The sequence below is a fragment of the Macaca thibetana genome, chromosome 7 (genome assembly GCF_024542745.1).
Source record: "Macaca thibetana thibetana isolate TM-01 chromosome 7, ASM2454274v1, whole genome shotgun sequence".
Classification (NCBI taxonomy): domain Eukaryota; kingdom Metazoa; phylum Chordata; class Mammalia; order Primates; family Cercopithecidae; genus Macaca; species Macaca thibetana.
This window is the reverse complement of record NC_065584.1, coordinates 78116132-78129845: the sequence shown is the minus strand read 5'-3', so window position 1 is coordinate 78129845 and position 13714 is coordinate 78116132. Positions and strand designations below refer to the sequence as shown.

Sequence of the window (13714 nt, the reverse complement as noted above, 5' to 3'; positions counted from 1 at the left end):
TGTCCAAATTTCATAAAATTAAAGGATATAAAATGGTCAAACACAGAGAAACCTTTTAGAATGAGTGATTTATTTCCTAATAATTTCTGTAAGGTGGCCTGAATGTTAAGAATAACCAAAAAGATTAGGCTAGAAGCATTTAATCCCAAGAAAAAGAAGTTCTCTGTAGAGACTCCTAACTTCAAAGCTAAATTAGTAGATAACACCTTAAAGTCACTGAAAAACATTTAAGATAACTTTAGTAAAGCTATTTAATTTTTTTTTAAGTCCGTCATGTAAAAAATGCTGTGTCGTCAATTATATCCTATGGTCACAAAAGTCATCCAATATCTTAAATTCTGCTTCATTTTCTACTTTGACTTCAGCTCTTTTACCTCAAGAAAAGATCATTCTCGTCAATCGCTTGACAAAAATATTATATTTAATCTGGCCGTGTTGATTTATTTTCAACATGTCTCCATATGGTTAAGTCTCTATATGGTAAGCAAATGAATGAAAATATGTCTTCTCCATGTTAAAAAATCAATATGGGAAAAGACATAAAAAACATACAGATCATAGATTGATGGAGGATAACAGTCACAATACATAAAGACTATAAACCAACAAGCAATTCAATGGAAAAAGGGAAAGGCAATTCACCACAGCTGAAACACAAATGGTCAATTAATGTATGAAAAGCCTTTATTCTCTCCAATAAAGATATATATAGTTAGGCACAGGTTATATATATTTCAAATTAGCAGCGAGGAAAAGCCTTTTAAAATATTGACAACACCTGTTGTTGGGAAGCATCTAAGGAAATGGAAACTCTCATATACCATTTTTAGTAGAGTTAAAAATGTAAACTTTTACACTTTTGAATAACTATTTTTTTTAAAAAATAAAAGCAGTATAACCTATTTGGATTATAATAATATTATCTACTAACTCACTCAGTAAATAATTTTTATTTTTATTTTATTATTTTTTTGAGACAGTCTCACTCTATCACCCACGCTGGAGTGCAGTGGCATAATCTCGGCTCAATGCAACCTCTGCCCCCGGGTTCAAGCAATTCTCATGCCTCAGCTTCCTGAGTAGCCAGGATTACAGGTGTGTGACACCTGCATGGCTAATTTTTGTATGTTTTTAGGAGAGGCGGGGTTTCACCATGTTGACCACGCTGGTCTTGAACTCCTAGCCTCAAGTGATCTGCCTGCCTCGGCCTCCTAAAGTGCTAGGATTACAGGTGTGAGCCACTGTGCTTGGCCAAATAAATATTTACTCAGAATTAACTAATGCTTTTACAAATATGCAAAAAATATGTAGAGATGCTTATTTTTTGCATTATTTTCAAATTTAAAATGGAAACAGGAGGAGAGATTGGTTACATAAATCAATATATTTCATTGTAATATAATACCAGGAAGCTTATACAAAGACATATACTGTATTTACTTGTTGGTTTATGGTTTACCTATGCAAGCTCCATGAAGGCAGATAATTTATCTATTTTTGCATACTTGTGCACCTCAGGGTTACAGACATAAAAGTGTAAACTGACCAGGACATGCTGAACATGGAGCAATGGCCAGGTTTCTATAACCATTCTGCTACTTGCACAACTGTCACTAAGACATTTCTCTGAAGAAATTTTGGTCGAATTTTATGCATCAGTTTCTTCCAAGACATTTATAAAGAGAAAAGTCTGTTATCTTTTTGACAAACTAGACGTAAACAAAGTTCAAGAAAAATAGCTCATGCCGAAAACACATCTTATTTCCATCAGGAGCTAGCCTGTGAAGGCCTGGTTGCTTTTAATTTGTACGACTTGCACAGAAAATCAGACTACTCTTCAGTCCTCCTTTATGCAATCTGTTCCCAACTGCAATGTGGGAGAAAGAAGTGAAAAATGTTTCCCGTCCTTCTTTGGCTTTATGCCCAAAGGATTATCTGAAGGGAAAGATACTAATTCACATTTAAAATTATGTCTAGAAGGCATTTTAAATTACAAACCAAATTTACAAGACTATAAAAATTACACTCACCTAGCTTTCACACTGGACTTATTCTAAGTAGGACACTTTTTGAATAAGAATGATTTTCCAAAAATAGAAATTTACTATTATTGAAGCAGATGTCTTCATCCTGTAGCTTATGAATCAGAAATCCTGACTCATCAATCTTAATTAACCCAGAACATGTTCTAGTTGTGTTTTCATTAGCTTCCTTTGTTAGAGTTACCTTAACAAATCCATCTTAGAATGCATACTAATAATAATATTTAAAATTTATAGTCCCACGAGGGAAAATAACAGTATGTCAACTCTCAATTGACCAAGATACAGAAATAAAAGACACTAAACATTCACAAGTCAACTGACCAAAACAAACCATCACAAGAAGAGCACTGTTGTATGCTCTAATACTTGACCTAAATACTTCTCCTCTATGTTCATATAATTCATTGCTTAAGATAGAAAAAAGGCCAATTTTGGAGGGGGGCTTAACTAAAACCTTTTTTGAAGGAAATTTGTGTCTTTTCCATATATAATTTCTGTCTTGATTGAGAGACTGACATTTCCATTTGTATACCATTTTTAAAAAACAATTAATAGATTGTGATAACACAAAAGGATGGAAAGATGCTTTATTGAAAAGGTAAGTTCAAGAACTGTAAATAAGCAGTTACAGCCATCTTTAGGCAATATACTGGGATGGCGTCCTCACTTTGGAGGCCTCTGTGGTACCTGGGATTAGGACATAGTTCCGATGTGCATGAGATTCATTTAACATAACGTCGTATAAGTGAGGGCTGATGTAGTCTTCTTTATTCTCAACGTGTCTGTTCAGTTTCATTAAAAAAACACCAATGTTATGAAATCAAGCAGTCACAGGGCAAAATTTGACCTGACAAACCTAATTCTATTACTCTAATGACTTCATTGGCCTTCAGCTTATTGGGACTGTGAAAAGTTAAACATAACCACAAAAGCAAGGAAAACCTGAGGGCTTTCTGTGGGTCAATGTGTTGAATTTTGAGCTAAACTTTGACCTGATTATTCTCATAAAGTCAACACAGACAATTGTCTGATGTCAGCCTAATACGCTGGTTTGAAAAAGATAGTGAAGCAAATTTCTAGTGCCAGGTAGCATTAGTACCTACCTCAAAGCCAGGACTCACAGGAGACTGAAACATGAAGTTGTAAGAGCAAAAAGCAGGCAAAGGTGCAGAATCAAAGGAGAAAAAGACAGGAAAACGTTATTGGATGAAAGTAAAGCACATTATTCAATAATGTTTCATATAGGCATGTTTTAAAAGAAAAGCAAAATGTTATACTAATCAGTCTTTATAACTACAGAGAATCTGAGTTGGAAACTACATTTAATATTTAAATGGAACTATAGACACTAAGTAAAAATTGCAAAAATAGTTTACAGTTGTGAGTTGGTAGATGTTAAAAAAAAAAAACAACTCTACTTGTCATGGTCTCAGTGATGAACGATGGTTCTTTCACCTTATTGAAAATAAATTACAGTCAAAATGAAGCATTTTTGACCTTTAAGTGAAAGATTAGATTTTCTTCACAATAATTCATATTCTCAATGGGAAAAGAAAGAAAAAGGTCATCAAAGTAATCAAATGATACAAAGTTGTTAGATGCTTGCAAGCAAGAATAAGCTGATGAATAATCAGTAGCAGTCAGTGGTTTCCAAACCTAGAAAGTCCAATAGCGGGTTAGAGTTTTAAGGAGAAAAGTATGTCTATGGTGTATTCTTTGTTCATTTTACAATCTTTGTTGCATATAATTATTTTCTATCTGATTCCATTCAAGGTTGAAATATAATTCAAAAGCAGTAAGGTTACTCTGAATGATTTTTTAAAAGACAAGAGGTAATATCAATGAAAAATATGACAGAGCTTAATTAAGTAGGTAACACTTAACTGGTAATTTAAATTGTGTATGTTGTTTTTCATCTCTGTTCTCTCAAGCTTTTTTGGGGCAGCTCTATCTGATAACTAGAAACCAAATCAAAACTTCAATATAGTTCACTCTTTTTCTTAACAAAAATGCATGACTGAGCTTTGAAATGTGATTTTTTTGCAGTGTTGAATAAAAGACCCCACATTGAGAAAAATCCTAGTATCTGTTTTTTTTTTTTTTTTTTTTTTTGAATCCTCAGTCCTCATTTGAAATCTGCAGCTAACCCATTTTATCAGAAACTTTGGAAAGTCATGAGCATTTAGACTGAAGTTCTACCAAGACTGATTGGTTATCCAGTATTACCTGCTACAGGCTGGGTGTGGTGGCTGACGCCTGTAATCCCGGCACTTTGGGAGGCCAAGGCAGGGGGATCACGAGGTCAGGAGGTCAAGATCATCCTGGCTAACATGGTGAAACCCCACCTCTATTTAAAAATACAAAAAATTAGCCTGGCGTGGTGGCGGGCGCCTGTAGTCCCAGCTACTCAGAAGGCTGAGGCAAGAGAATGGAGTGAACCCAGCAGGTGGAGCTTGCAGTGAGCCAAGATTGTGCCACTGCACTCCAGCCTGGGTCACAGAGCAAGACTCTGTCTCGAAAAAAAATACAAAAAAAAATACTTGCCACATTTCTGGATTGACATGAAGCATGTGCAGAGCTCAAGGGCAACAACCACTCATTTGAAAATAACCAAACACGGGTTTCAGGGAAAAATTATAACCTTGTTTGCAGGTATTCTTAGGGCACATTCACATGCAGAAATGGCAAAGTTGGCTCTTTGGGAGAGGAAATCAATTTCTTCATTTCCAAAGTAAGATATTATCCTTGCAATCTACATATCTGATATCCAAAGCGTATGTATTTTCCCCAGTTAGCAGCCCTGAATATCCTTTTTCTGGGCTGTCATCACAATTCAGCTTCATTTTTGAAGCTCATATTTGAAGATGGTCTATGCAACATGCATTCATGTACTCATCCTTCTAAGTTATTGTTTCCCAGAGTGCATGCGTTTCCCACACAATATTAATGGGTTTTATGAGAAAAGGGTTCCATGTTGGAGTGGATTTAAGAACACTAATTTCAGCACTGTCAGACTTCTTAGACCCTTAATTATGCATAATAATTCCTAGGATGCCCAATATTTAGATGGACCAAGAAGCATTTCCTAATCTTATTTGACCAATATTTTTTTCAGAATATTTTATGGGGCCATTATTTTTAAGAAAAACTTTGAGAAACACAGAGACAGCTCTATCTTTTCATCTTGTTATCAAGTTAGAATCACCAGAAATGTCTATAAATCACCAAAGAAAAGAGAGCAACCTGTTTCATTCCTAATTTGTTGTAAATTATACCACAGTTTTGTTTTTGTTTGGTGTTTCCCTTAAATGAAGGTCATATAATTACAGTTTTGTATCTGTGATGAAAATACTGTAGGTGACAATGTTTATTATGCAAATGAATACTAGAATGTATCCCAGGATGATGTGGCATATTACTTTTAATTTAGCACCCAAAGAATTTATTTCCAATTATTGAATAATGTAAATTTTATAGCTCCATTTTCTTTTAATTGACTGATGGGAATCTTATAACATAATGTATTAATTATTATGATATAACATTTCATTCTTTTCTCACATGACCTGTGTTGAAGAATCTCAATGACTTTATAACTTGCTATTTGGAGATCTATTGTTATTATCATTTTAAAACATTTTTACTGAGGTACAATTCATATGGAATAAAGTATACAACATTCTAGGTGTATAGCTTCATGAAGTTTTGCATGTGCATAAACCCATGTAACCTCTGCCCAGATCAAGATATATAATACTGCCAGCATCCTAGAAAGCTCCCTTCTGCTCCTTCCCAGTTGACATCCTACCTTAGTTTTATTTTGAAGTATCTTGCCATAAATTGGTTTTGCTTGATTTGAACTTCATATACTGGATTCATAACTATGTACCCTTTGTCTGACTTCTTTCTTTAAATATCATTTTGTGGGATTCAACAATGTTGTAGAGTGAATCAACAGTTCATTAATTCCATGGTTGTATCATTCATACAATCCATCGTATGACTACATCACTATTGGTTTCTAATTTTTAGCTATTATGCATAAAGATGTCAAAAACATCTTATAACATATCCTTCTGTCAATAACTCTATATTTCTCTTGGATATATACCTGGAAGTAGAACTGGTGAGTCACGCCATATGCATGTGTTCAGCTTTACAAGATAACTGCCAACAAGTTTTCCAAAGTTGTTTGGGCCAATATACAATCCCAGTAGTAGTGTATGTACATTTAGTTGCTCAGTATCTTCCCCAGTACTTGTTATTAACAGGTGCTCTTTCAATGTCAGACATTCTGATGCAGACATAGGTCATTACAGACTTAACTTTACAGTCCTTGATAACTAATGATGTTAAGCACATTTTCATGTTTAATTGTCTACCTTGTAATGTGCTGGTTAAGTATATTGCTATATTTTAAATAATGTTGTCTGTCTTCTAACCTATTTGTAAATGTTCTTTATGTGCTCTGTATATGAGTTTTTATATGATATATTGTATTGAAAATGTCTTCTCCCACTCACTTTTCTATTCTCTTAATGACATTTTGATTAAAATGATTTCTTAGTTTTAATGATACCCAATTTATCAATCTTTTTCCATTGTCATCAGTGATTTAAATCCTGTTTAAAAAAGGTTTTCCTACTCGAAGTTCTTATAGATATACTTTCTGTGTTACCTCCTAGAAGCTTCCTATCTACCTACAACTGATTTCGTGTATGATATAAGATAGGGTCAAGATTCTTCTTTGCCATGTAGATATCCAATTGGTCACAGAAATGTTTGTTGAAAAGACCATTCGTTTCTCACAGCAGTTTTTCCCTTGTCATAAATCAGTTGGTCTGTGTATGCACATACTTTCTGGACTCTATTTCATCGGTTAATTTTTCTGTCTTTGTGTAACAGCACATTGCCTTAATACTTTATACTTAACTTTATGTAATGCTACCTTGTCTTTACTGCACCTCTATAATATGTTTGGCAATTCTCTGGTTTGTTCTACATCAGGGGTGCTCAACCTCAGTACTATTGACATTTTTGGGCTGGATACTTGTTCATTGTGGGAGGCTGCCCTGTGTATTGACCTCTCTGTAAGTGATCACTCAAATCCAATATCCTTGGTTCTCTTGGGCGCCTTCAAATAGTGTTTTGTTCTTTTATGTCGTATTTTATTCGGCTTTTATCATTGTCCCTCATGGGACAGTTTATCTGATTAAAGTTTTCCTTTATACCTAGGAATAGACCTTCTAGAACAGATTATTATATTGTAATAACTTTTTACCTAAGACTAACTCTTGCCTGGTGTGGGTTCAATTGGCTTTGACTTTTCCCAAATACCACAAGAACACATGTAAATAAAATAAAAAGATGAGTAAAACATATAGAAATAATAGAATCATCTAATACTAACTTCCTCTACAATTGCCCAAAAGTCCATAAAATTGATATAATTTGATAAATAAACTTACAAATAATGATACAGTGTATTAATGTGTTCCACTTAAGGATCCGCTGAGTGTTTCTTGTTTCCTTCTAATACTGATGATAGTTTACAAAAAAAAAAAAAAAAAAAAATCCATGCCCACAGAACTGTTATAAATTGACCATAGTCTGGATTTTTTAAAAGATGGACTGCTTTATGGATGGCAAAATGGATAGTTTACTGCCAAAGTTGATGACAGTTGAAGTTTGTCATGTGATCTATGCTGTTATAATATTTTTTCTGTCTTAACGTTAGAGAAATCTGAGATTGAATTTCTGTGCCCAAATGGATAAACAAACAGAATTACCAATGTTGTAATCTGTATCTGAAAAAGGAATTTTATAGTCAAAATAGGTGATCATTTATGGAAAATATGACTTTCTTATATATGAGAGAAAATATACTTACTATGGCAGATTTGCAAAATGGATGGTCTAGTGGCATTAATGAGCAATGCCGTCTTCACAAGGGTCAGGCCATCATTCTTTTTGGAAATGGAAATTATTCTTTAGTGTATATAGAACCCAAAGGTTTTACTATTATTGCCATAATATCACTTCTTATTAGGCACCCACTATAACTTTTAAATTATAGTTATTGGTGTTATTGGGTTGAAAAGGGACATAGGCATGATACTCCCAGTGTGCCTTGGTCGAACAGGGTGCTTTTGTTCCCATGTGGAGTGAAGACATGAAAGGGAACAAAGGCAACATGTAAATATGTGCCCTCCTCAAGGTGGGCCAATGTTTCCTACTTTCTCTGGGATTGGATAAAAACAGAGACAACCAGGCACCCCATAAGGACACAAAGGGCTTTGCTGTGTTTAAAACATGATTCCGAGAACCAGTGTGTCAAATAGTGTCACAAACATTACTTCCAAAGGCATTTCTCATTTAAAGTTTACCTGAAGGCATTTTATACAAGGTTATGAAAGCTTATGACTCCCATCCCAGTAGCTTTAAAAAGTGCCTTGTGGCTCCAATATTTTCTCACTTAGTAAACATCTGATTTGATCATAATTTTACAAGCATTCTTGACAGACACAGTTAAAGTCTAATTTTAAAAATATGTATTTAAAAAATAGATTTTAAGTATTTTACCAAAAAATTTTAATTCACCATTTAATTTCAACATTTTATGTAATGTACCAAGTAATTCAGATAATTTAGTAGTTATTTAATTTGGTTACATAAAGCAATAAAATAAGTTGGTTTAAAAACACAAAAATCTGTGTTAAATTATACTTACATAAGCTAAATTAGATTTATATAGAAACCATACATTTATATACATATATGCATAATTTACAATTTTGTTTCTTAAACTTATTTTTAAACGTCTATCTTATAAACATCATGACTCACAGCAGCTATACTTAAAAGCAAGAGTAACTGCTGTAACTTGTAAAATCACTAATTGCGAAAATTCAAACTCAAAGAACTTCTGAGCTGAGAAGATGACACAGGATTATTTTAAAACACCGACTTTGACTTAAGCACCTTTCAGTAAGATTATCATAATTTCAATTAATAGAACTTTATGGAATAACATATGGTCACGCATACACATTCTGAATAGGTACGAAGTTATAATATGTTCTTCTAGTTATTGGTGAAATTTAGTACCTGCCTTCTCCAACTAGGTTCACTTAATGATGTACTGAAAACACAAAAAACTCCTAAAAGAGAGCCCTATAAAAGAGTATAGGATTTTCCTAATTATTAATATAATTCATTTGACTTATACTCCTGGCTTACGCTGTAAAAAAAATTTGGTGATATAAAGATCACGATCGCAAAAATTTTTTTCCAAACAGGTAATTTATATAACTTCTTATACTTTTTATAGATGTCTTCAGAATTTATTACCACTCTCCACTCCAAGAGGGATCTATTCAACCTAAATGTTTTAGTATTTTCAAAATTTTTTTCGAATTGATTTTTACAATAACAGGATTATGAAGCATCGTTGTAATATCCACTGGGAGATAGAAGGGGTAAATATGGGAAATTTAAATCCTCAAACTATTAGCCTATTTCAGAATGTATTTTTATTTTAAATAATTCACATAATTACCACAATTTTTATTTTGTTTTGAATGTTTGGAAAATCCAAATTTAACTTTCTTAAAGAAGAATATTAACCATATCCATAAGATGTGTGTGCATGTGGGGGGGCGGGTGTATATATATACACCCACACACACAGTCTAAAGCTAATGGAAATATTTAAAGTGTTAAGTCCTAATTTTCTCACAGGACATATCAATCAGTTTTTGACAATAAGCCTGCATGTATGCCAGTATGCCAAGCAATAAAGACATAAAGACTTTCATGGTTTCACAAGAGCAAATTTCAAGTTTCCTCTCAAAATAAATATTCAGCCATGCCACAGATTCCTCTAATAATCTTCAGAGAACATTTTGTATCTCTCTGGTTTCCAAATTTTGACAAGCGATGTTTTGCAACATTAACACATTAGTTCGTGCTGCTCTGGCCCTGTGACCACGATAAAACCTCACATATTTTACAATTTCCCTAAGCTCAGAGATAAAAGCAAACTCAAAACTGTTGGATATTTGATGAGGCACTGACCAATCTACAGCACAAGCCCCGAAGAAACACTGTCATTAACACCCTGGCTGCATTCTCCCTCCTAGGGCCCTGTCTTGGATTGACATTGCTATCACATCATCCCACAGATTTCTCATGTAAATGGGGAAATGGGTAAACAGGAGGCCTTACCAGAAGGGGCTCATCAGGGGCACTGGTAGAGAGTTCAGCAGATGATGTGCGGATGGTGCTGAGCCCAGTGAGGGAAACATTCGAGAGTCTTCTCCGCCTCACACCACTGCAATTGTTGGGTATTTTAAATGCACATCTTTTATGGTAATTCAGACCACATCCTGGAAAGGGAAAATAAAAATTATTTTTGTTGAGCCATAAATTAAAAAGTGATTCCAATATTAGTGTAAAGTAGAATTTCAAAAAAATAGTACAGCTTCCGTTTTTCTTGAGGGTATTTGTAAATTCAAATTTTCTTTTGAATATTCTCTGATTTTTTTTCCCATTTGTTAATGGGTTTTGAATTCTGATCTTATTGCACAAGTTCAGGAACTATACTAGTTATCATTTTAAAAAAAATGTTCTGTGATATAACAGAGTTAGGCTTTAAGGGATATAGAAATTAACTCAAATTAGATTATCTGAGCCACTTTTAGCTGCCACAAGTTCAAATGTGAGTGGACACATAAAGGAATATTAATCACAGCACATCACAAGTTTTAGACAACACTAATTTGAATCTGGGTCTCATAACTTGCTTGTCTACATGGCCTTGAACAAAGTTTTCACCTCAGTTTTCTCATCTCTAAAATGGAGGTAATTCTAAAACCTTGTAGAATTACTAAGAAGATATATAAAGTACCTCACATGCTGGTTTCCACATGGTAGGTGATCGATAATTGGAAACAGATTTCCCACCTAGGCAAGTGTCAGTGTCCTTTCAATATTTTTACTATTCATATTCCCCATGTAGCTGGAGGCCATTACTTAGAACACAGCAGTCCGGACAGACAAATTTTCATAAAACTACATTTTAGGCAGAGTTTCTTCCAGTTCATTGTCTCCTAGCTTCCCTCCTCACAGAGAGAAGTTCAAAAATTGCAGATAGCTTATTTGTAGGTTGTATAATAAATGCTCAGTTATATTTGTCAAAGTTCAAAGAGCTCTATCCCTGCCCTCCCAATCCAAAGAGAATAGAGTACATTTGCACAAGTTTTAAAGATTATATCATGGTGTCCTAGTACCTTGAATTGTGCAGCTCAAAATGTTCTTTCCACATTATAATAAAACTATGTTGTTGGTGCAGAAATGCGGGTACATGTTCTAGTTCGCGACTCAACAGCTGAGTGAACTTAGATGGTTTAATTTCCCAAATCTCTGCTCATTTCAACAAATGTGTATTCAATGTCTACTATTCCAATTTCTGACTTACTTACTAGGCAAATTTTATTTTTAGTTGGCTGATAAAATATCGAGCACCATATAGGGGTGAAACATGTCCACATGATAAAGGAGAAAAGATGTGAGAATAAGGGCTCCCAGGTCAGACCAACTTTGTTCAAGACAGGAAACTTAAAGAAATGAACAGAAGACAATCCATGTACCCCTAAATGCCTGGAAGATACTTCCGAGGGAGATACTGCTACATTACTGTAGAGTGCACAACATAAGCAGATAGCTCCAGCATGCGTTATTTTTTATTTTTTACTATTTTATTAGCTTTAGGTGTACAAGTGGTTTTCAGTACATGAATGAATTATATAGTGGTAAAGTCTGGGCTTTTAGTGTAGATGTCACCCAAATAGTGTATGTTCATTGCACACAATAGGCAGTTTTTCATCCCTCAGCCACCTCTGAACCTCCTGCTTCTGATTCTCCAATGTCTATTACACCACACTCTGTGCCCCTGTGTACCCACAGCTTAGCTTCCACTTAAAAATGAGAACACACAGAAATTGGTTTTTTGTTCCCGAGTTACTTCAGTTAGGATAATGGCCTCCAGTTCTATCCAAGTTGCTGCAAAAGACATTATTTTGTTCTTTTTCATGGCTGAGTAGTACTTCATGGTGTGTGTGTGTGTGTGTGTGTGTGTGTGTGTGTGTGTGTGTATATATATATAAAATGCATATTGTGAACTGTATTCACAATTGCAAAGGTATGTAATCAACCTAAGTGCCCATCAACCAATGAGTGGATACAGAGAATGTGGAGTGCATACACACACACATACCAATGTATATACATGTTTGTATATATGTGTGTGTATGTATATATGTGTATATATACATAGATCTATGTAAATAGGTGTATATATACATAGACTTATATATATAGGTGTATATATAGATAGATCTATGTATGCACACACACAAAAAAAACATATTTTCTCAACCGAGTAGATGAAAATAAATGTATATATACGTGCGTATATATATGTATATATGTACCACATTTTCTTTATCCACTCATTGGTTGATGGGCACTTAGCTTTTACATGTCTTTGCAATTGTGAATTCTGCTGCGATAAACATAGGAGAACAGCACACATTTAACTTGCATGGGAAGAAAATAACTTACCCTCACATTTAAGACCTTGACGCACCAGCCCCCACAGCATTTCTCCACAGTGATCACAGAAAGCTGGAGCTCTGTATGAATGAACAAAGAGGGCGTGGGGACGAATCTGAAAGTCTTCAAAGGTGGCGGAAGCTGTAAAAATAGTGACGTTGAAAAGTAAATTGAATAGGCACTCTGATCTGTAAATAAAAAGTATGCAAGATAATAAATATGCCAGTACAGATATAACTCTCTAGCCAAAGTTAGGGAAGATAAGATGCAACAAAGCTTGCACTTTCAGCCATTAGACATTATTCCCAGCCACAGTTTTACAGTTGGTGGCACAGCAACCATCTCTCTTCTCCTCTTCCTGCTTGATCAAGTTTCAGACCACTTTAAAAATGGCCAAAAAACTAGCAGAAAGCATGAATGAAAGTATAAGTAAACCTGATTTACAAATATCTGATGATACTTAAAAAATATGTTACTTTTTATCTTACTTAAGTGAACCAGAAAGGTATTCAAAAATATTAATGAAAAGAAAAGTTGATGAATTGAATTCAGACAGATCTGAAAAATAGTACACTTGAGTATGACCATGAAGAAGTACATTACAGGGTCAAGACAGATATAAAATATGAGTGGCTTCCTTATATAGGGATAGAGCTGTTTGAACTCTTGGGCAATGTATAATAACTAAGCATTTAAATCATGACTGAGCAACAACCAAGCAGCCACTTCACCAACATGCCAAAGAGAGGGATTTAATACATACACTGGTGAATTGCAGTCCATTCTGAGAAATACACCTTAATCAACCATATTCATGTTGTAGGGAACTTTTTGGTGTTGCTTACTGTTGCTTATTCTGTATGGTACTCATGCAGGATATTAAAATCCATTTTTATTACATTTTTCCATATGATATTTTTTATTATATTATAAAAGTGGTTTGTGCTTTTTTTGTTGTCAAGAAATAGAAAGGTATAGACAGCAGAAAGATTAGCTTTTTTCTCAACATCCTAATGGAAAGTGGTGGATCTTTCCAGACCTATGTGCACGCAGTA

At 34.3% G+C, this 13714-nt stretch overlaps 1 protein-coding gene across 4 annotated transcripts in view; it reads right to left on the bottom strand.

Moving 5' to 3' along the window:
- PRKD1 (protein kinase D1) overlaps positions 1-13714 on the bottom strand; it is a 372587-nt gene that overhangs the window by 75849 nt on the left and 283024 nt on the right. For 3 of the 4 annotated variants that reach the window (XM_050798342.1, XM_050798345.1, XM_050798344.1), the window contains exons 3-5: positions 12669-12800; positions 10272-10432; positions 3149-3172 (exon numbers count right to left, since the gene is read on the bottom strand). In XM_050798342.1, the coding sequence (XP_050654299.1) occupies positions 3149-3172; positions 10272-10432; positions 12669-12800 (317 nt within the window). The remainder of the gene's footprint in view (positions 1-3148; positions 3173-10271; positions 10433-12668; positions 12801-13714) is intronic. The other variant, XM_050798343.1, reaches the window with a different exon arrangement.